This window comes from Pagrus pagrus (genome assembly GCF_965226575.1).
Source record: "Pagrus pagrus genome assembly, chromosome: 15".
Lineage (NCBI taxonomy): Eukaryota > Metazoa > Chordata > Actinopteri > Spariformes > Sparidae > Pagrus > Pagrus pagrus.
The window spans coordinates 13136554-13160450 of NC_140199.1; the positions used below are offsets into that span (position 1 = coordinate 13136554).

General features: G+C 42.5%; 2 protein-coding genes across 6 annotated transcripts in view; both read right to left on the reverse strand.

Annotated features, from left to right (window-relative positions):
* rims1a (regulating synaptic membrane exocytosis 1a) overlaps positions 1–23897 on the reverse strand; it is a 90566-nt gene that overhangs the window by 34569 nt on the left and 32100 nt on the right. For all 5 annotated transcript variants that reach the window (XM_084376353.1, XM_084376351.1, XM_084376350.1 and 2 more), the window contains 2 exons: positions 7732–8003; positions 5527–6212 (listed from right to left, as the gene is read on the reverse strand). In XM_084376353.1, coding sequence (XP_084232479.1) covers positions 5527–6212; positions 7732–8003 — 958 coding nt within the window. The remainder of the gene's footprint in view (positions 1–5526; positions 6213–7731; positions 8004–23897) is intronic.
* On the reverse strand, positions 10985–12688 carry LOC311271024 (uncharacterized protein). The gene is made up of 2 exons (XM_084376357.1): positions 12498–12688; positions 10985–11901 (listed from the first exon to the last, which is right to left on the reverse strand). Exons 1-2 carry the CDS (start codon positions 12641–12643, stop codon positions 11394–11396), a joined length of 654 nt encoding a protein of 217 aa, XP_084232483.1. The 5' UTR covers positions 12644–12688; the 3' UTR covers positions 10985–11393.

A 23897-nucleotide genomic window follows, 5' to 3' on the forward strand; every position in this document is an offset into this window, starting at 1 on the left:
AATTACATTTGTTTACATTTGTACATTAATAACATTTAAAAAATTTAATCAATCGAACATATTTTTTTTAAGTATAAAAAGGTTTAAAATCTAAGTTTTACAACATTTCATGACTGCTCTGATTGGCCAGACTCCTGTTAACACATGACAGATCAGAATCAGAATCTGAGCATTCGATACCTTGGAAAAAAGAACCTCAAAGGTTTATTTCACTGCATCGGGGTTAACTTTGAAATAGTTTGACAAAACAATCCCAACTCAAGAACCACTCGCTAACTTTTTCTGATGCTTTCAACCATATCTTACAGTCCTATAGAGCCTGCTAAAAGTCCAAACGGACTGAAGCGGATGGCTGCTTCGCCTTGTTGCATCGTTTAGTCTTGTTTTGTCTGTAAACTCAGTGTTTTGCTAGAGGACACAAAGCTCTTTTACAAGAGAAGAGCTCGTGAGCATCGAGGGAACAACTCCAGCAGATTGTATTTTTTATTTTCTAGAATGTTTTTTATTGTTATGAACTAAAATACCAAAGCAAACTACTTGTGCATCTACTTGGCATCAGAGCCAAATGTCAACACATCCATCTCTGTCACGACTGAGCTAGATCCATTCGCTGATGAACGCAGTGCGATGCAGTTGAAAGCTTCGGAAAAAGCTGGTCAGTGGATTTTAAGTAGGGATTGCGATATGATTCATGATTAGTGGGAATTCTGCCTCACAATTTTCACTTTTAAGCCACAACGATGAGACATTTTTTAGGGTCTGTATCCAACAACGTGTTTTCTTACATCTGGAGAACAACACCTGTTGGCCAGGACATCTCTGCAGCATTACAGTACTAAAAAATTGCAGCTATTTGCTATTTGCATGTTGCACTTAGCCATATTGGATTTTGATTATATTTGGATTAATTGCGCAGCTCTAATTTCTTTCGTTATCAGCTGTTTTTAACGGAGCTCTGAACAAGATCTGATGCATGTTCCTCATGTCCAGCAGGATATTTTAGACGATTACACAAAATATTTTCAATGCTTCATCCCCATCTTCTGCTTTAGTCCAAAAAAAAACCACAGCCTCACGGGCCGGGGGGCGGTGTTGAAATGCGTGCAGGACCTCGACGACACTGTTATGACACAGAGTAAAACAGAGCCAAGCGTTCCTAGGAGCCAGGAGGCTATGAGGTTAATGAGTTGTGACAACTTGTAGTGACATTATGTAATCTTAAAGCAAACGCACTGACGATAGACAACTGAGTTCTCAGTTTCATAACTCGAGCGTGAATGTAATTTTGTGCAGTGGTTGGGCCACATGGGTGAGTGTGTGTTCTCGTGTTTCTAGATTTAGGAGGACCTGAACGAAGAAGCTCAGGACCCCTGGAAAGGTCACTCGTCGTGCAGATAGGGTTGCATGAGATTCAGAAAACCGACACACTGACAATTATTGTTTGATACGTTTTACGATTGAAACAAGGTATTAAGTGTGAAACGTATCCTCCTGAATGTAATCCATTCGGAGCTATCTTAATGTTCTTGACAACGGAATATAAAAGTCAGTTCACATAAACCCGTGTAACCCAAATGGATCCTATTATATAAAATGGAAAATCTGCACTTTAACTTTAGTTTGCTCAACCCACTCCAAGGAAAGGTTGTCAACCACACAATGAGGAGATAAACTGTTTGTTGAGAATCAAGGTGCTCGTTTTTTCCTAATGAGTTGTTGGTGTGCGTGTAGGAGGATGCTTGCACAGATCATAATAGGATCTACTGTACTGTGACTGACTGCATATCTGAGCGTGTGTGTGTATGTTTTCCTGCACTGATCTTACGATGATTTACATGCCTGGACGCTTCTTGGCTGCCAGCAACCGCATCTGTGAGCTGACCTGGTCTCAGTCTCGAGCTAAAAAAGGAAGCAGTGTCTTGCTGCCACGCTGGTGTGTTTAAAACCCGGACTGACAGAACACTCTCATCCTAAACCTCCACTTGATCGATGTCACAGCGTCTGGTCTGGGTCCAGGCTGGCACTGCAGGCTCCCTTGTTCTCATCAGAACAAAAATACACTTTTCAATGAAAGTCTTTAAGTCTTTTAAGTCTAGCTTTAATGTTGCGCGAGTATGGCTACAGTCAGGTGCAGTGTGTTTGGTAAATACTGTCATTGTAGAGTCAGTAATCATCAAAAGGTAAACAACTTATACACCCACGTCTATTTTTAGATAAAAAATGAATGCTCACATGAGGGTGGTTAGATTCATTCACCATTTTGTGCTGGTGTTTGAAGGTGTGTAACACTCTGGATGTGGTTGATACAGATGTTGATCACAATAATAACACCATCATCATACCTCCTTACATCCTACCAGTATAGACCAAATCACCATGGCGTTGCGCTAACAACAACAGTCACATCCGGCTAGACAACTGGCAGTTTGATTTGCATTGCGGAGACATGAGATATTGTTTATTTCTGTTGTTATTTCCAGCCCTACCTGTCACGGTTAAAGATATATATTTAAACACAGTGGTGCGATCTATCTGATGTTTCTGCTGCGCTTATTTTATGTTCTGTGTTACTTTGCTAGCATCTTTGATATCAACCCAAGATATCAAAGATGCCAGCTTTGAGGACAGTGAATGTTTACACGTCTGCATACAACCATAACAGGACAGTATTAACCTTGGAAGTAGATTGACAAAAAAAAAAAACTTTGTCTCAGATGCAGAAACAGCTGGAGTTTGCACAGACGTCAGGGAGACTGTATGGTTTCTCTTATGACGCCATGACAGCTATGCACTCTAAATGTGCAGATGAAGACTGTGAGAAAGAGACAGCGAGTGAACCTTGACTGAAGATTTTTTTTTTTTTCTTTTTGGAAAAATTAAGTTAATTGATTTCAACTGAACTTCGCCCCTGTCCAGAATGCTAACTTCTAATGCAGCTGATAAACGATAAAATCACGGAACCTTAATTAATTTGGGGCAGACTTGTGGCATCTTTTGACGGAGACTTTCAGGGGCACGTGGGAAAGGTTTTTACTCATTTTTCTCACATAAGTTTGAAAACTGTAACAAATTTCAATTACCATCTTGAAATGATGTATTACTATTAAAGCTCTATCTCAATATATCACAATCGCAGACAACATAATGTATGCCCTAGGGTAGCAAGCTTTCAGCCTTTAGCCGATCTATTCTGAGCTTTTTGATTCCCTACCTCAGTTGGATCTAATCAGAGAGCCTTGCAATGGTTAGTAGTGAAGTGACATAACCCAGCTTGGACATGACAAGGTTCAAGTGTGAACAGTAGTGTGTTCCCAGGCTTGGGGACATAGTTGGCTATGTGAGGCCACACAAGGTCAACACTGGGATCAAGTGGGGTCAAACTGCCCCATCGCAGACACACTAACACACACACATGTACACTCAGTGTGGGTTTGTCCCCCCTCAGGGGCAAGCTGAAAACAATACAATATGACATTCGGGAAAACATTCAGACACACACGGGCTCACACACACACACACACACACACACACACACACACTGATTATCAGACTGCCAGCTCCGGCCCGCTGCGTGCACTGTACACAAAAGTTAGAAAATGTTGCAGGAGGTGAAATGTTTCTGCAAACACAACCAGATGACCAGATGACCATCCAAGATGCCAATGTTTTCAAGTGGTTTGGTGTGTCATATTTGATATTTGAAGAAAAGCTTTACACAACAGAATAAATAAATAGATAAACATATAGTGTTTCCTCATATCAGTAGGTTACATCAGGTCAGTGTAACCTGTTCTGATCACTGAACCCAGACAGTTAGAGGCGTCTGAATAAAGACAGCACACCTCCTATGAGACAGTGTGGGACTGTTCAAACACCTCATACATTGCAATAATTTAACACATATAAAGTGTAAGTGTGTGAAATAAATTGCATTATATAATGAATTCTTTAAATGAATACTGCACATTGTTGAGGAGGTTTATAAATGGCTCTGTAAATTCTGAGATGTGTTTTGTTTTGTGTTATCTATCCCTCATCCTAATGACCTAATCAGGCTGATTTACACAGTGTACTTGTAGGAGACACTGCTCCTGGGTGGCTTGTGGATTTTAATAAAATAAAACTCAAATCAAGGCAAAAAAGCTCACATGATGTCTCCCAGGAAGCCAATCTCCAGCCAATCAAAGACAAGCTACATAACTGTGAAAAAGGTCAGTTTCAAGACATTTATTTAACAATGCAAGTGGAGCTGCAAAGGCAGAAAATTAATTGCCAACTATTTTTATCATCAATGAATTGTTTTAGTCATTTTTCAAGCAAAAATGTCAAACATTAGCTTGTTTCCTGGTTCTAAAATGTAAGAATTTGCTGCTTTTCTTTGTCATGTACGACAGTAAATGAAGTCTTTGGGTTTTGGACTGTTGGTTGGACAAAAGAAGCAATTTGAAGACGTCACTTTGAGCTCTGGGAAACTGTGATGAGCAGTTTTCCACAGTTTTTTGACAGTTATATATCTCAACAGTTAACAGATTAATCATGAGAATAAGCAACAGATTAATCAATAATGAAAATGATCGTTGGTTGCAGCGCTAAATGCAAAAAATGCATTTTGTAGAACAAATTGCATTAATCTTTTGAGGCTCTTCTGAGGCTGAGCCATCAATCAAAAACAGCTACTAAACTGTAGCTGTAAGGTCATCACTTTATTTCTGGGACGCTTTAATTTCAAGCTCACCTATACCTAGTTTCTATAAACTTTAAAAACCTACTTCCATACTAGAGTCTGCTGCATGTTCACACTGAGAAACCAACAATATTAAAGGGGCTCTATGTGACAGTTAGCAGCAATTTGAATGTATCACTCACTTTTTTATTGGCCGTATGTGAGCGGATTGTAATGTGACGTGAAAAATGAGAACCTAGGTTGCCTGTACGAGCCTGTGGATGATTTGTTTAAGTAATTTGAAGCTGCTGGACTGTGGATTTTCTTTGTGAAGGACTTGTGAAGGTTGGATTTTCCATGACAGTCCAAAAGACATATATTTATGTACGTTCTCGAGTGCCTCGTCTCGGTGCCTCTCTCTGCTCTGCTAACAGAGAGCAACAGGAGCTAACTTTAGTTTAGAAGTGGAGTCCGCTAACACAGACTAAGAACAGAGCCCCTTTAAGTATGCCAAAATAAAATAAATTGCAGGTAGTGGTGGTGAAACATCTATGTTCTCGACATGCGCATCAAAGTTTGACATGTGATCTGACAGATATGAGTGGTTATTAAGATGTTTAGTGTTGACCTGTAGTTACTTGTAGTACCTCCTTGGCATTAGCAGTGTAAGAAACGGTCATGAAGCAGTGGTGAGATGGATCAGTCCCTCAAATTTTCTCAAAATCAAATCGCCTCAGATAACTGATGTGATGGATGAATGAACAATCGAATGAACAGATGTCGATAGTTTTCGTACCCTCCCTGTCTGGAATCAATCACACTTTTTTCATGAACACGACGTGATGATTGATATTGTCTCTCACCTCTTTCGCTGACACTTTCGATCTCAGCGTCATCACCGCTGCTGTACTCAGGCGTGGTCACTCCCTCCTCCTCTGAACTGCTGACGCTGGTCTGCCTCTTTCCTCCGGCCCCCAGCGCTCTTTTCGACTTGTAGGGCCTCGGCGGTGGTGGGCGCAGAGATTCCGATTGGTCAGAGCTTAACGAATCATTGCGCAGCATGCTCTCAGCCTTCTCCCGTTTGGTCCGTCTCACTACCGGTCCCTGGCCGGGGGCTGAGCCAGGGCCCGAACCAGGAGGCTCTCTGAGTTCAGGGGGAGGAGCTTGCTGAGCAAGGGCGTGTTCATGTGGCCCCCCACCCATCGTCCTCTGACCAGGCCGCACCCCTTCCCCAACCTCCCCTACTATACCCATGCCACGACCCTGCACAGGGTGGCCCCGGCCTCCAGGAGGGACCGGCCCTGCTTGGCGAGAGGGGGCACCGCTGTGGTCCATGTGGTGGTAGCCCCCCTCTTCTGTCCGTCTTACTCCACCACCTCCTCCCACAGGATCATGCTCCAGAGAGCGTCCCTTTGTCAGCCGCCGGCTCTCTCTGCGCTCCCTGGACTCTCCCCGGAGGTCCCGGTCCATGGAGACCTGGGTCTGCAGTCTGGCCTGACCTGGCCGGCGCTCTCCACGACCAGCTCCTCCGCCTCCCCTTCCATTTCTCCTGGGTAGCAATCAATATGGGAAGGAGAGAGAAAACAAACAAAGTGGTAAGAATTGTTGGCAGACGAGGCATTTAATTTCAGACATGTACGTGAATAGATTCTGTATTTACATGCTTTAGATTTGTTGTATTAGATTAACCTCACTGTAGTGGCTCACAGGCGAGACAGAGAAAAAAGTCAGATAAATAGATTATCAGAGATTTAATGGTAGTCAAATGTGGGAGCCATGAACATCTGCATCATGGCTGCTGTGGAAGCAGAAGGTAAATAGGGTCAATTTGACATCAGACCCCACTGTGTGACTGCTTCTAGCTTCAACTTCCCTCGTTACTTAACAAATAATTGATGTGATTTTGCATCTGTATCCATTTCATTGCTAACATTAGTGTCGACTTCGAATAGAAAGTCAGAGTTGAAACGCATTCTACTATCCATCGTTCCTCCATTGACTCAGACTGCTGGCTTAACAGACATAAGGCACCACTGTATAATATGAAAGAAGCAAATGATGAATGCAGGAGATAACGCTCAATAATACAAATATTAACATATTCTGCTCGGACTGCTTTCTTTCTGGTGTTTGAGAGAAAGCAATTCCATGCATCAAGATCACTTTACTAGTCATGGTTAGTCCAACTCTGCCTCAGGAAACAGTTGTATAATTACGTCTTATGTGGCTTTGGAGGAGCCATCTAAAGTATAATAACCCTGAGGATGTCACAGCGATGTGATTGGGGTTATCTCATCTTAGTGTTCAGAGACCGCTAGTTCATTTGTTTTCTTACAAACTGGAGGTGTGCAACAAGTAGTTTTAGCTACAGTGGAGGAACATCTTTTGGATATTTTGTTGTGTTAAGTCATTTTAAGATATCCACCTCATTACATAAATCTGATGAAGATTTTACATCTTACGTGGAATTAAAGAGTTCCAACTTAACATTTACATTATATTTCAGTTAAATCATCCATCACTCTTGCAGTGGGTAAAAAGGAAAAAAAAAATATTCTTCCTCCTTTTCAATTCGTCCTACTGCCTCTCACATCACAGGTGCAAAATATTTTGCAAGCATTCAAGCTCCTTCTGTGAAAGTCATGCCATGTCTGAATAAAGCCGTAACAGATATTTATGTAACAGGCACCTATGTCTGAATGACGAAAATCCATTACTTCAACAGATGGATAAGCCAGCAATGTTAAATATTCCATGCCTAAAAAAGAGCTTTAGACAGCACTCTCGCCAAATGAGGGAATATCTTTTGGGAGAATGCCATCGGTCCATTAGAGTTCAAGTGACACATTATGTTGGTTTTGCCTTTAATTTGTCCCCCCATTTATATGTGTCTTCAGATAACAACAACAACAACAACAACAATAATAGTAATAATAGTAAAAGGTTTTCAGTGGTGTTGCTTGGATAACAACGCTTGTCCTGAGTCAGATTAAAAGCTGGTATGTTACCGGAGTCAAATATAAAACAGGAAGTGGCAAGGTCTCTGTTTCGTCTTCGCTACAGCTTACGTGTCTCGTGGTGGTTCGCTACGTGACCGAGAATCAGTGCCAGGTGTGGTTCCAGGTGCGCCGGGTCGGTTGGGGTCTTGGATTGCGGTGGTGGAGCCCGGGGGTGCTTGGGAGCGAGAGCGGAGCTTCTTGTCACCGGGCGTTTGGCACACAGATGGCTCGCTGATGGCTGAACCGAGGCCAGCAGGTTTCCCAGCCGGACCAGTGAACCAGTCGCCTGGCTTGGTCAGGATCTCCTGCTGCTTCCGGCAGTTATTACACACCCAGATCACCTAGGACGAAAAGAGCACGGGTAGAGATTATAGTCGCTGCTATATGACATGACACCGGATGATTTGCCCACAGGTCTTCATCATAAAGCTTGAGTACAATTAGATAATCCCACGTACATGACATACATTCACATAACATCGTGTTTTCTTTCTGAGATATTTAATGCAGCTGACGTAAATGTGTCCGACAGGAAGGAGCTATTCCTCGCCGCAGCCTGTGAAAACCAATCTCAACCAACTACTTTGCCAACCACTAATCTGAGGCCCGGCTTCTGTCGAACAGGAAATGGAACAATGCACTTCCTAAAGAGCTGCACTGCTGCCAGTGAGTGGTCCAGAAAAAGGCTTTTATGGAAGCTTTTTAAGATCACCATCATGGCAGTTATACCAGGGAGCAGCTTGGCTTCCACTGTGGGCTGCTTCTGGCCTCCAAATGAAGCACACAAAGCCAACTGGATAATGAAAGGATACACAACTCACTGCCAAAATCATATCTCCCATCTTCTTTCTTTCTATTTGTTCAATCGCACATATGCACACCAACTATACATTGGCCGTGTTTACACACTACAGCTGAGAGCGTCACATTCACATTTCTTCTCGTCACATTTGTGAAATCAGCGTGTCGCATGTCTGCAGTCTCGATCGGATCCATTCACGCTGCAAATCTCAATTTTGGATTCCTGCTCGTGATTTTTCTGAAAGCGGTGTTCGTTTCAGAGCGTACATACAGTATCTCATATCAGCACATTTTGACGGTGATGACACGTTACACTTCAAGCAACCAACAGATTTTACAGTATGCGCCTCCTTGAAAGCCACTCGTGTTCCTCTTTTTCTTTGGCCGTGCATCTTATTATGTCTTGTTCCCACAGAAACTCTGATTCACACACACAGATTTTTTTTCTTTTTATGATAAAAACAGGAACATTCCTGTTCAGTAACATTTTTCTATGAGGGTGTTGATACAAAGCCTACATATGTGCAAAAATGCTGCTACCGTGATCCCTTACTTTTACACAAAATGTCACAAATCAGTACCTCGTAAATTTGCTGGTGCAAAACTGATGAGACAGATCAGATAAACATCAGCCGCTGCCATCGGTAAATGAAATCTTATTTACAGACAGGCAGATAGCAGTCAACAAGATAAATATCGGCCAATTCCGATGTTCAGCGATTACACCGGTGCATCTACAGGTTTGTTTTCTTTAAATCTAATTCATATCTTTCACTTACTGAATTGCAACAATTCTGACAATCCGTCAGACCACATATCACAGAAGACAACAACATGGGAAAGGAAGCCTTAAATAGCCACCTAGAGTGGTATTTATGAATGTGAATTAGAGTCAGATGGCTTCAAACATACGCTAACTGAAATTCATTAAAAACAAACGTCTCTGACGTCTGCACGCGTCTTGTCAACGTCGCTGTCAGTTCGTATCGATGAGGGATGTGTGTTACATCCTAGAATAGATATGAGGATTCACGAGGGCCTGCAGTGTGAATGCAGCCGCAGTCGCAGTCCTGTGTTGACATCAGAGCCAGAATGAGGAAGAGTGGATGACAGGGGAAGTGAGGTTGGGCGGGAAATAAAGAGACAGTGAGAGGATGGAGGAGAGCGAGGGGAGGTTAGAGTCAGTCCCTCTCCTCCAGCCACCAGGGTTCTCATTACTCCTGAACACTCCCCGATGACTCTTTAAAGAGAGCTAAAATAAAACACTCTGGCATTGGCCAACCCTACCTCCCCCCCTCCACCCCCAACCCCCTCTTCCTCTTACCCTTCCCCTCTCCCTCCTCCTCCTCCTGCTCTTCCTCTCCCTTCCATTTCTCCCTCCTCCAGATTGCTTTTGATTAAAGCTACAAAAGCCGAGGAGAAAACCGCTTTACACCAACGCAGCTATATTTATCCTGCCAAACACCCCAGCACCACCAGGGAGAGAGGGAAAACGTGTGCTCAAACACACACACACACACACACACACATATATACACACACACAGCAAAGAAAGCAAAACACTCCCTCATGTGGGACATTATAGCTTTGGTGAAAACATCCACCAATCTGTGATTTTCTGCAGCCAGACCGACGAGGTGGACGGCTGCCAGATCGACACTGCAGTGCTAGCCGACTCGTCCATACATCCACAGGCAGGCGCTCATGACTGGTTCGTATGTAGTCACGCAGGAATTCCAATGCATCTTAATGTAGTCTCTTAATTTTCGTTCCTGCATTTCATCCAATAGCCTCGGATGTCAAAAGGTAGAAAAGCAGCAGATAAAATATAATAAAAACATACAAACAGTAAACATCTTCTTAATTCAAAAAACTGTGAGAAATGTTTGACACTTCTGAAAAAAAGTGTAATAAATGCTAAGGATATTAAAAAAAATATTGCTCCACACAAACATGAATATTTGTGCTCAACAGAACGAGAACATGACGGGCTACAACTCAATTATTTCTCTATTGATTAGTTGTGTAGTTCAGGGGTCGGCAGTGTTTTTCAGGCCAAGGACCCCTCAGCTGCTTAGCTGATAGATATGGACCCCCTGCTGTGTATATTGTATGGCATTATATTGCATACCGAACAGGACCTAGGCAACCTGGTCAATATCTTTCAATAACAGCCACACATTCTCATCCCAGGTCAATCCCAATGTAATTTTTATACACATTAAAAATTAACTTTATAAAAACGACAACATTTGATCTCAAACACAGTAAAAAGTAGCCGTTGTTGCTTACTTCTGTGTTGCTTTTGGAGAAAGTCCCTCGACTACCTTGAAACTTTCTTTTTTTGAGTTGAGTTAGGAGAAACGTTATAAAAGCGTGAAAACTTATATCCCATTGCATTTATAAGATTGTACAACTTCTGGATATTAACATTAAGTTACTGTTTTCACTTCAACATTGAGCCTCCCGTACACTGTGTAAAGCAGTCTAATTTTAAATAGTAAACAAACAAACAAACACGTTACTTCACTGCAATTTAATCTGAAACAAACATTTACAGAATCAGGAAAACTTGTATGAATAATGAATGATGATTATAATGAATAATGAGTGCAAACCAGTGGACCACTCCAAAAATAAACTTTTTCACTTTTTCTTCACAGCAACTTTTGAAGAGAATATTTATTGTAATTAAGTCATATTTGAGGAACAATTCAGAGAAAGTAAAATCAAGTGGTGTCCCTCTTCTTTACACCAAATTATCATCCTGTATTACAGTATTCAGCGTGATTCCTGTTAACTACAGTAAAGAATAAACATTATAAGTCTTCCGGCTAACAAAAGTTTCACAAACACAAGAACTCATCCCATCACGGAGAACAAACTCCCACTGCCTCTCCTTTCAGAACAAAAACCTCCATCCTCTGTAGTCAACACCTCTGATCGTGCCACTTGGCGTAGCAGTTCCGATACGGCATCAGACAGAGAGGCACGTTGCAGCTCTGGCACATCCATGACGTCATCTGGTGCCTTCCCCTGGATTTGCAGTGACTGCACTGCATGCTGCCGACCACATGGTACCACCTGAAAGGCTGGATGACCACAGGAAGGTGCTCCCATGTTGCCACTCCAGGCCTGTATATTCTTGGCCTGAATCTTCTTGGTCTGAATCTCCTCTGGCTGCAGTTGCAGCAGCAGCAGCCGCCGCACCTGTGTCGCGTGGGAGCGGGTGCTCTAAATCCAAGGAACCGTCTAGACCTGGAGGGTGGTGATGCAGCATGGATGGGCCTGATCCTTGGAGCTGTGTGGGGTGGTGACCAAGATGTTGAACGGGATGGAAGTGAGGAATTGGGAGGTGGAAGCAGATCCAAAGGCAAAAAAGGAGAAGATAAACACTGTTCTTCATCCGTTGGATCTACAGGATCCTTCTCCTCTGGACTGAAAATGGCACACAGACAAGGAGGGATTTAATTCATTATAAAACATAACTAACTGGCAGGCAAGGTGCAACATGGGTCGTCTTCCACATGAGAGCCTGCAATCTGCAATCGTTTTAAGAATTAAAAAAAAAGTACTGCAGTTGGACCAAATTCACAACTGTTACCTAAATAGATATATATATTAAAAAAACAAAGTTGTCTGGTCACTAAAACTGCAATTTTGTCTGTAAATTAGCTCACATACGCCAAAAGATGGGGAAATATGCGGGGCACAAATGACACATTAATGTAGCTAGCGAATGTTAGCTACACAACGGCTAGCGTTACCTAGCTAACAACCTGCTAGCTAGCCTAATGCCCGTACACACACGCTGGCGTTAAACTTGCGCAGAGAGGAATGGATAAAAGGACTTACACATGCCAAGGTGTTGTTAGTCAAATGTAACGCACAAGAACAGATGACTGGCCATTACAGCAATTAGACAGCAGTAACTTTAATGCTACTGCAGGTAAGTTTTAATAGCCTCTTCCGCCCGCCCTCCATTAACGTTGAAAACTAGCTAGCAAGCAGTGAAATGTTGAAACCGCACTTACCCGTCCAACTCGGACTCCATCGTTGAATCGGGGATGACTGCGTCAGCAAAAATCCAGTCGGTGGCCCGTATGGCGTAGCATTCATCCCATGTGCGCATCGTATCGTCCATAACGAGCCACGAGTGACCGACACGTCTGTCCGACATCTTCGTTAGCAGGAGCTTGAACGTGACGGCTGCGAGTCAGGTGACGTCACCTGCTGTGCGATTATTATTTTTTTTTTTTTAACCGTCACTTTTTTTAGTTTATTTAATGTATTTAACTGTTTCCTGTCCCTATTATTACCTATTATTAATTGCTACTGCTTCAGTCGTAGCTACATGGTGATTTATTTATTTATAACTATTTTTAAAGTCACCACACTTAGAGAACAAGTTGCCATATCTGCTATAGAGTTTTTTCCACACTGTAAAAAACAAAGCTATTTCTAAGAATAAAGCTTTTCCTGTGACATGTAGGCCTCATGTTATATTTTATTTACTTTTTTTTATCATTACAGGTAAGACCTCAGACTGTCTGAATGCAGCATGCAAAAGATATTATTATTATTATTCTAAAAGTAACTAATGTCAGTGTACAACACCGGGTATTAATCAAGATGCAGGGTTAGTAGTGCATCTCTTTCACTTCAGCAGCACATCTCAATTTTTTTTTTTTTTTTTAAAGACAGCTGATTAATCACAATGTAAGCATAATGTACATATGCTTCAGTATTCATTCTACAATGCAACACAGGGCATTATCTGTGCTCAAACCTGCATTAAATGATCTTTTTGGTCTCTTGGGGGCAGCAGAAACACGCCTCTGAACACCTTGTGAAGTTGATATTTCAAACAGTTGCTTCTTTGCTCATTCAGCAAAATATGGAGCAACGATAAGCATGTTTTGTCCAACTAATGAATGTAAGTCCAACACGCACTCTAGCTCCGGTTTAGTCTCGACAAACTCAGAAATATCGCTTTAGCTGCTAAATTCTGCACCACGTTCACAAGATATTCTTTTACACTGTCTTCAGGTTGTTTGGTGCTGGGCAGGTAGTGTACGGACAGTTTATCAGAGCTTTTTTTTTTTTTGCAGGAAACAGCTGTCTGCAGCAGCTGTAATAGCAATGTTGATAGGAAGAATTCATACAATGAATCAAAAGATAAAACATCGACCTTAAAGATGCTAAAAACCTCCATAGAGCTGAGATAAACTGGACTGTTGGCTGATATTTTACTGTGGGTTTGCCACTAGAGGCAACACTTCTCATATTACACACAGACATTTGATCCAAAACAGATTCAATCAGCTTTAAATACATTATAATGGTTAAAACTTCACGTCTAATGAGCATCTAACTTTTCTTGATCTAGTTTACTCTACAATAAAAACATTGACATATATGAATAATATCTTTACCTTGTTCTTATTGTCATCCATGCTTTTTATTTGTTTGTTTCAAGCATGGCATGTCTTCATCTCTCCAGCTGTACATCTACTGTACGTCTGTACTGTAGAGCTACATATAAAAAACACAAATTAATGTCTCTTTGTATTTGATTGTCCTAAGGCCCTGAGGACACCTCTCAGGGTTATAATTCATGAAGAAAAAAGACACCCCAAACATCAAAGTTGACTTATTATGGTTGTGACTAAGGGGAAAAAAAATCTAACTAAAGAATAAAATTTGTTTAGCTGCTAAAAAATGAAACCGGAGAGTGAAATTAGCTGGTTGACTTACAGGAATACGCCCTGTTTTGAGTGGATTGTCTCACCCGCCAATTTTCTTCCTCTCCTTTCGAAGCACATTTCACTCCTTGCTGGAGCAGTTATTGTGCTTCCACCTTTGTTAGAGTGTGCTGATACCGCAGAACAAATGGCGAGTGTTGTGGAGATACGGAGCGGTGAGCTGTTATTTTATAAGAGACTCACTTAATCCCATAGTAATCCCTGTATTAGATCACACTCTGATGGTAAAACAAGCGCCGGAGAGGAGGAACAGTAGGCTGGCAAAGAGCAGCCTGACAGTGAGCTCACACGCACACACACACACAAACGCACACGCAGATAAAGGATGGACATATATATAGGCGGATTGTGCGTTACTCACACAAAACCGACATACAATCAAATATATACACATGAGCGGCGATGCACACATGCAGATACAAACGCCTGCTCTTATCCACACACACAAACTGCAACAACAGCAGCGGCGATGTGTCACATGACCACAGTAAGACCCCCCCTGAGAGGAGTTTGTGAGTGAAGGAGAGAGCCAGAGAGAGAGAATAGCTTCTCCACAGATGGAAACTAGGACACCAAACCCCTGTGTGTGTTTGTTTTGCGTCCTGCTGCATCCGAGTGTGTGCGTCCATCTGTGTGTGTGTCTATTTGCGTCTGTCGAGGAGCCGGAGAGTGTATCCGCTGGAGTGTGTATCCGCTTGTGTGCACCATTGCTCATGTGTATATGGTGCGTTCGGGGGCCTCCATGATACAGTATAGCAGTGAATAACCCAGTGGTGAAATCTTGGACTTTTTGTGTGGCTAGGTGTTTGTTTTCCTGGAGAGAGTTGAGGCCGTTTGTGTAACGACAGACTGTACAGTATGTGAAATGGAGGTCAGCGTGAGACGGTGAGAGGTTCAATTCCCAGTGCGAGCTCTCCACTGGTGCCCACATTCACATATTCAGATGTTTTTCTCTTTTTCTCTCTTTATACATCAGCCAAACGGAAAGTCTCCTGCAGCGTGGATGTAAACCGCTGAATCTGTTCTTGTTTTATTCTTAAAAGTAAATTAGCTGAAAAAATTATGAGAACATAATCAAAATGTGCAACACTTGATCCGTCCAGGGGGCATCTTTTAATCAGTTATAGACTAAATTATTGAAGAGTTCACGGAGACGGATCTGAGAGAGGCGAACATGAGGGTGCAATGAAGTCCCGAAACACAATTATACTATTGATACACAATAGGGGATCGGCTATAGAAGGTGTCAGTGAAATTATAGCGTCATGATTATATTGAATCGTCATCTGTAAAAAGCATCTTTTCTGACTGCTGTGTTCTTGATATACACATATGTCAAAGTCTATTGACCACCGTATGACAACTCCAAGCACCTTGTTATCAAGCTCATTACCAGCTTCTATGTTAGGCTAATTAACACCCACTACAGCCTTCTGGGGAGGAAGGAGAGGTGTCTGTTAGTCACAACTATTATAGTCAGTCCAGTTACTCTGTCTCGTTCTAGTTTTGCACTGTACGTTACTCCATGTAGCAGTGTCAGCCTTAACCTCAAAGAAGAGTTACACATTTTGGGAAATAAGCGTGTTCACTTTCTTTCTGACAGAGTGACGCCACACGAAAGGCGGTGTCAATATGAAGCTAGAGCAAAGACGTTATAAGAGGGGAGACAAAACTATTTAAGTCCATAAAACAAGATGGCCGTTAAATGACACATATCCCACCCCTTCCTCCCAAAAGCCAATCGTTTGTTTATCACAGCCAAACCCGGGAACATATCAGGGAATCGTGTTGTTGCATTCAAAATTGCCGACTGGGAACTCTGAAATTATAACTTCCCAGATAAAACTGAACGCACCACGGCAGGTGGGGAAGAGCTAGCCCGGCTCTGTCGCACAGTTGTGGTCTCCAGCTGTTGTTTTCCAAGAAATCTCCAACTGAAACTACAAATTGTCAATTTTGTATTCCTGTTTGTGAACTTTAAAGTAGGTTCGCTGTTTCCCCCTGTTTCCAGTCTTTATACCAAGCTAGCTCTCCCTCCACACAATGCACAGACATGAGAGTGGTATCGTTCTACTTATCTGCTTCTCAGGAAGAAAGTGAATAAACGCACTTCCAAAAAATTCTGAACAGTTCAGCAAAGGAAGGTAACTGTCATGTTGTATCGCTAAATAAAATTCTATTAGTCACAAAAATCCGACAGTTCCTCCCCCTATGAGTCTGTCACTGCCTCTTTCTATTCCTCCAGGCAGCAGCCAGACCTTACACCGTCCACTAAACATGACAAACTGTCATGTAACACTTCCAGCCATCATTAGACTTCCTGCTATTGTCACAAATTGTCCTTAAACACACCAGGCGTGTGCCGCCTAACAGGTGAGACAAATACCACATTTACCCTGAGGGAGGGGAGTGGGAGGAGGGGCGGGACCAGGAAGTAGCATCAGCCAATGACAGCTTGACGTATTGCACCAGCAGCATGCGAGGCGAGCGCCGTAACCGAGGGCGTCAATAAATCCTGCACTAAGGATGAAAGACTGCCACAAAGGAGATTAGTGTCCACAGCAGCTAATGAGGTACTATATCAGCACAGCCCGGCACCCGCAGCAAAATACACACACACACACACACATACAGTACACACATGCACACGCACAAAAAGCTCATACACAAATAAGTGCATTTACAGGCACCGGGGTGCATTGTATTTGTAGTATAACACATGGTACACTAGTCCTACAAGTAAGCACCTTGCATGATGGGCTACACGCTTTCTCTTTTACGCACACATACTAGTATAAATACACACAGGCAACAGCTACAGTTCTATAGTTGATCAATATTAGGGTCTGCAGAGAGCCAAGTGAGGCCCCCTGTCCCCAGGCCAGATATAACATATGTTTCCCTGATACACACAAACATATGAGTGCATCATTACCGGGTCAATGGGAGGACAACTTTAGCTCGAGCTTCATTCTCTCTATACAAACACTGTGTTTTCTCCAAAATAAGGAAAGATAAAAGCTTTATGAACACGCATAGGTGACGGGATGTGGTGTGAGTGTGTGTGTGAGAGAGAGAGAGAGCTGTGAGCAGCTGAGGGTTGTCATGACCGTGCACTTCCCCTTTTTCACCACTGAACGTCTCTAGTTAGCAAACATAGCACCTGGTAATGTAAAGGTCTGCCAGAGTGACTGACTGACAGACTGAATGACTGAGTGTGAGGCCTCTAAGCGTGCATGCGTGTGAAAGAGAAAAAAAAGTCAAGGGGGCAAAGAGATGACTAAACTGAGATGACTGTTGAATGTTAACTTACACTTCCAGAGATACAGGGTGAAAAAGTGCATTTTTTGTTTAGAAAGTAATACTATTTTTTTTATTACAAAAGATAGTATCAGCTCAACAGTTTGAGTAAAAAGTTGAAAATCTAAAAAATGTACATGAATTACAGAATATATATTTGATCTTCTGTCCCCCTTTAGCTTTAATGACAGCATGCACAGGCATGGACTCCACAAGTTTGTACAAAACCTGATGACTCGCGTTATCCCGGCATGATTTGACAGTGTTCCACAAAGCACCTTGTGATGTCACAAATTGATTGGCTGTCTCAGTCCTCAAGTGCCCCCGTAAATGATCAGGTGACTGTGGAGGAAAGTCCATGACAGTCAGGACTCTTCTTTAGTTCTCGAGTAGCTCTCGCAAACCGTCGAGGTGAACTTGGGCTCATTAACCTGCTGTGCTGATGTTAATGACATTGACCGTAATCCTGATTTTTCCTCTTTTTCCAAAACTGCAACTTTTTAAACTCTGAGATATCACCTACATCCTCATTACACTGATAGACACTAAAAGCAACACGGAGTTCTCCGTCTTGCACAAAGAAAGTGTGTACATGTACGTACAGTATATGCACATGACATTGTGTCCTCCTTGTCGTGACAGATCGAGCATTTTGTGTGTGCCTGACAAACACTGTACAGCAAGAATGTATTTGAGCGTGTACGGATGTGCGAGCCTGCTTTCATAAGGGAGTGTACAGCAACAACCGGGAGAGAGATGGCCCCCTTAAGACCAGTCAATGAGAGATGGACGTGAAGACAGACGCAGCTAGCGAGACTGGCGATCAATAGTAATCATGAGGCGCTGTGGCGTTAACAGCAGATGACACATCGCTCAGGCTTTTCTACTGCGCTGCACCCCGACACAAAGCAGCACAAAGCCATAATTCCTTGTAGGCTCAGATCAATAGATGTACATTTCCACAAGTATCAGAAGCATAGTAAGATTATTATTTTAGGTATTTTTGCCTTGATTTGATGGGTCATTCCTAACTTTGAACTTTTTCAGTCACAGCTGCTTGCAGAGGGGGTAGGTGTCAGCTTACGTGAGGTTGTTCATTGCCAACACGACGCTGTGTTTGAGCCGTTTTAACCCACAGAAAGGTTAATGAGCGTGGCTCTGTGATGCTCGGAACAAATCTACGTAAGCATGACACAGACTCGTCTCTGAGCCCACAAACACCTCCCCCAGGACAAGCTGTGATACACAACTATTACGTTATCATGATGGCAACACAATTGGACAAACATGTGACGAATGAGCACGCTGAGTCTCCTGTAACAGTTTCCTTAAAGTAATACAGGAAGTGGCTGTGAGGGAGGAGGTCAACTGCACTGACCCTGGAAGTGGTGCCTCTAGTCAACAGACGGGCCTAAAGAGGTGTGCGCTGCAAGATACATGCTAAATATGATTATATAGACTGCCAGCTAACTGACAATAGGTTGTGGTTGTGTATGTTTGGTGGGTGTATGGAACAAGCGACTTTGGGAAGATCAGGGCGTGTTTAGCTTAGCTTAGCTTAGCATGAAGACTGGAAACAGAGGGAAACAACTATTATGTTGTTATTATTAGTTAAATCTGTATTTCACAATATCTGCAGCTCAGTTGCAAGAACAAAATGTTGGCATTGTATGTTTCTGCAGTCAACAGATACGTTAAGTCTGTATGTTTCGTACGTACTATATCAACATTTCTACGATAAATTTTTTATACTGCATTCGGATTACACATACACGAGCCACCTTCCTTCTCAGGAGGAGGATGGGATGACGATGGTGGTGTGACACCTGGTTCACACAGAATATTTCTAAGAAGACGTTGAGACAATTTCCAGCCTAAAATCACATTTTGTAAATGAGATGTCAGGACAATTTGTGGCCATTTTTGTGGCGACAAAACCGGATAATTTTGACGAGACGTCTGAACAATTTCCAGCTGCGTTTGAGGAGGCAGAACCACAAAAGCCAAAACATGGTCTTTTCCTGACCCTAACCACGTGGTTTTTGTGCCTAAAATGAAAAAAATAACTAAAATTGAAAACTGAACCTAAAGAAACCTAAATTTGCATCACAAAGAAATGGAAAGTTTCATCATATCCATGATTTGCAGAAAAGTACATTGCCAAGATTTATTCTGGCAGCTGGGTCGCATGTGTGTCCTGAAAAAGGTTTATTTAACTGTACTTTCACTCTATTTTATTTGATAATAAAAATAATTGTATGTATCCTTCGGTGATCCGGCATTATACAAATGATGTAGAAAAAAATCCTCTCCCACCACTCTCAAAGTAGATGTTCTGACAACATTTCAATCACACAATTACCATTGTCCTCTCTGACTCATCCTCACCGGGAAAAGGCTCTGTTCTAAAATTGTATAGAGTATATTTATACAACCAACATTACATCCATGGTTTACAGCATCAGTGGGTTGAAAACACCGGTGGATGAAGCAGACATGCCAGTAATTCTGAATCAGAATTGGTCCAAAAACAGCAATCTACCAGTGCTGAGCAGTCTGAGTTATAGCCACATAAAAGCACAGATCCCCCACAGAAATACTGCTGTGGACATTACAATTAGAGCGAGGAGAGGTGTTAGTGAGCGTGTGTGTGTGTGTGTGAGAGAGAGAGAGAGAGAGAGAGAGAGAGCGGGAGAGAAAGTAACACACAACACTCTTCTCTGTAGTTTCCCATGAGAGGAGGAATCAAGACTTCAAAAATGGCCCTTTCTGTGAGAAACACTTGGCTTCAGTACAACAACACACACTCGTCTCTCCACTAGAGCTCAGCCATCACTGCAGATAATGAGCCCTGAATATCATTAGCACAACACAGGCTGCATGCGCCGCGCTGTATATCGTTACGCTTATTAAAACTTTATTTATCTGTCATTTACTGTCAGCATCATTCTTGAGCACACCCATCACAGCTCATTCAGTACACACAAATGTATTGAGTAATAATTGTTATTTTTGCTTTATTAAAATCCTGAGGAGATCTATTTCTACTAGAGAGTGTAGTGAGCACTTTTTTTATCTTACAATAGAGAGTAAACCCCAGAATCAAATTACATTTTTTTAAGAAAAAACTAAAGACTGATTTATGGTTGCACGAAGGATAAGCAGAGCTGGCGCCATAACCTAATCAAGTGGTCTACACCGTAGTGAGCATTTAAGTCTGCAGGGACGCCACTCCTCCATACAAACCAAGCTTGAGCGACTTGGAGTATAAAAACAAAAGGAGCAGCAGCCAGTGTGTTTATTTGGGAAACTACAGGTCACAATCCCCATTAGCACCGCCGCTAAGCACCTGAGAAGCAAGACAATGCTATGCAGCTAAGCGGACCAATCGTAGTTGTTGCAGTCCACAGCTAGGCCACAGCATAGGGCATGCACCTGTGCAGAGGCTACGCTGTAGGTATGGCGTGGATTCAAAACATAAAGGAACAACAGCTAGAATGAAGTCAAGATATTAAGGTGCTGTTGCAAAAGCCCTGTTATCCATTAGGCTTTTATGGATTAAATTCAAAATTGTGGCAAGTTAAATGTTATAGGCTGACAAAGTGAGTTAGCATGAGTAGCTGCAGCCGCCTGGGCTGAAGGAAGCCAGAAACAGTGCTGGGCTGTAAGGCAATTTTGATGAAATGGTCAAAGCTGACACATTGGACAGAAAAAAGTTTGCCCAACCACAGCCTAGGATCTATTGGTCTTAATCATACTATCTGGACAACAGGGCTGTTATGTTGCTATAAACCACCAAAATGGTACAAAAAGTAGCCCAAATTACCACAGCTGACTCAAAGCTATTTCTACCAGCCCAATTAAATAAAAAGTAGCAAAAACCCACCAAATCTGGCAGAATATTACGGGCCAGGGTTGGTCTCCTGGCCGAAAAAATACTTTTTGGCATTTACTATTCCAAGAAAAGAAACAGCTGTAAAACAATGAATACATTTTTCTTTAACATCTGCTTCACTGATGCTGGGACCCACAGATGAAGTCATTCATTGTGGATTTCAAAATGGACTCTGAACTGAACTCAGTGTCCCAGAATTCCCCATTGTTCACACCTACAGTAGGTTCAAAATTCAGCTTTGAGCTTCTATTGGCCAGAGTGACAGACACCCCTCTGATCAGATAGTCAAAACTCCAGCGCCTTCCTTGTTCTCGCTCTCTTACTCTAACTCTCTCCACTCCTTTGACTTCTTATCCTCAAGGGCTCCTCTCCATCTCCCCCCCCCCACGGGGCTGCCTGCCCTCAAGATCTCTTCTTCTAGGCCTAACAGCTGCGGAGAGATGCAAGCTGCATTTGCAGCAGGCCCAAAGAACTTCTCCTCACTGCAGCGACACGAGGTCCTGCCAGTATTCCTGATCAGTTAGCACCAGCAGCTGCGACGCAAAGCTTGCCAGCTAACTTCACAATCTGAGGAACACCAAGCAAGTTATCACCAAGCTGCTATCCCTGCAAAGGAGGTGAGGACGTTACCAGTCTTTTTTTCTTCAAAGACTGGTAACGTTGAACTGGGCTTAGATAGCATAGCATAGCAAGGCTAAGCACAGGACTTAAAACTCTGGGTGATGTAATGCACACACACACACACACACACACACACACACCCCTGTATATAGTACATGTTAGTTAGTGTGTTTTCATCTTTGTGTTGAATAAAAGACTTTGAACCTTCAAGCTGCCTATTTAATATTGTACAAGAGTGAATGTTGCCAACCTCTACTCTGTCAAGAACTCCAAAGTCCTTCGACCATTACTAGCTGTTATGGTAATATTGGTTGTAGTTGTTAACCATTAATCAGAGTTACAAACAGTTTAGTACCTTTTCTGAGATTGATTTGGTGAAGTGGCTATGTTTTCCCTTCTTCAAGGGTGGTGCCCAGAGTTGATCTAATGTAAATTGGATCTTATTATTAATCATAATTAATAATTATCCCTGATAATCATTAATTATTATTGATAGCCAAATTTAACCCAAAACTCCCTATTACTGTTGCATGAAGCACTACATTTTGGTGCCTCCTGTGATGTGAGCACAACACTGGCTTTCAAATTGTTTTGCTTCAAATTATAGATCACCATTGGAAATGTCTAACAACTTTTGGTAACTTCCAAGTGAAATAAAAGTGAAGCTACCCTTTAACTTTAAGTGCAACATTTTCCCAGGAACTGACTTCAAAGATCCATGGAAACGCAAAAAAGCACTTTATTTGAGAAGAACTGACCTGGACTATACAACACTGATAGAATACATATCATTCAGGCCCAGGGATATCCGTGCCAACACTTTCACTTTGACTTTGAGTGTTTAGTTTGAGTGGAGTGGAAAAAGCAGGCAGAGTAACTTGCTCTTTTGGACTGCTGTGCCAGGCAAGATTAATCAATCCCCAACTAATTAAATAAATCCATGTCAAACAGTAATTCAACCCGGTCTGCTGTCCAGCTATACAGCCAGTGCTACATAAGGCCTCCGTTCTGCCAAAACCTTCCTCTTTAGAGCCAGTGATTGTTGTACCGAGCTTTAGCAACGGAGTGAGCCCGCTATGTACAGCACACCAAAGCACTCTCGGACAGCCGTGGCGTTCAAGCCCGGCCAAGTATCATCAAAGTGCCGTTTGGCAGCTGCCCTGAGGGAAGGCAGCCAAGGCCAAGTAAGGTTCTAAACCTGACACAACTACACACGCAGAGGAAGGTGTTAAAGGCATGTCCGCCGGGACTGCTTCTCCAGCGGCATCATATCGGATGATACGCTTAACTCTTGTTTAACCAGGACATAAGACGAAGGAGGAAGCCATGAAACAGACCAAAAACCCTGAGGAAAACGCAAGATAGGGTGGCCACTCAGGTTTTTAAACCCCCATCCTCTACCTGCACATCTGCCTGTGAACTGTATGTACTGCAACACTGCACACCATGTCAAGTGTGCAACTGTTATTGTCCCGCTGTAGCAGTGAAATAGGTTAAACAGCTTTTGTTTGCTTGGGTGAAACAATGACAGTTTTACTTTCTTGGCCCACTCGCTTTCTTGCAAAGAGTTAGAGGGTTATCACTGTAACATCCTGAAGTCCCTGTTGGTTGCCTAGCAACCTCGCAGTGATGACAAGACTTTTAGACTGACAAAAAAATACATCAAGGTCTTTTTTATTCTTCGGTTTTCTTAATTGGTGAGCGATAAGTGGTGTCGGTAGGTGGATTTTGTCATATTTGGAAAAAGTCAGGCTAGCACTGTCTTTGTGCTAAGGTAAGCTAACTGGCTACTGACTGTAGCTTCATATTATATGGACAACAAAGATAACAAAGATGTTTAGCAAATTAGTCAC

What these genes read in the sequence shown, in the direction of transcription:
- LOC311271024 (XM_084376357.1), bottom strand. Translation starts at nt 12,643, where the DNA reads ATGTCGGACAGACGTGTCGGTCACTCGTGGCTCGTTATGGACGATACG. An exon ending in ATGGAGTCCGAGTTGGACGG is followed by an intron (nt 11,902 to 12,497) that starts GTAAGTGCGGTT and finishes TGCCATTTTCAG; the next exon opens with TCCAGAGGAGAAGGATCCTG.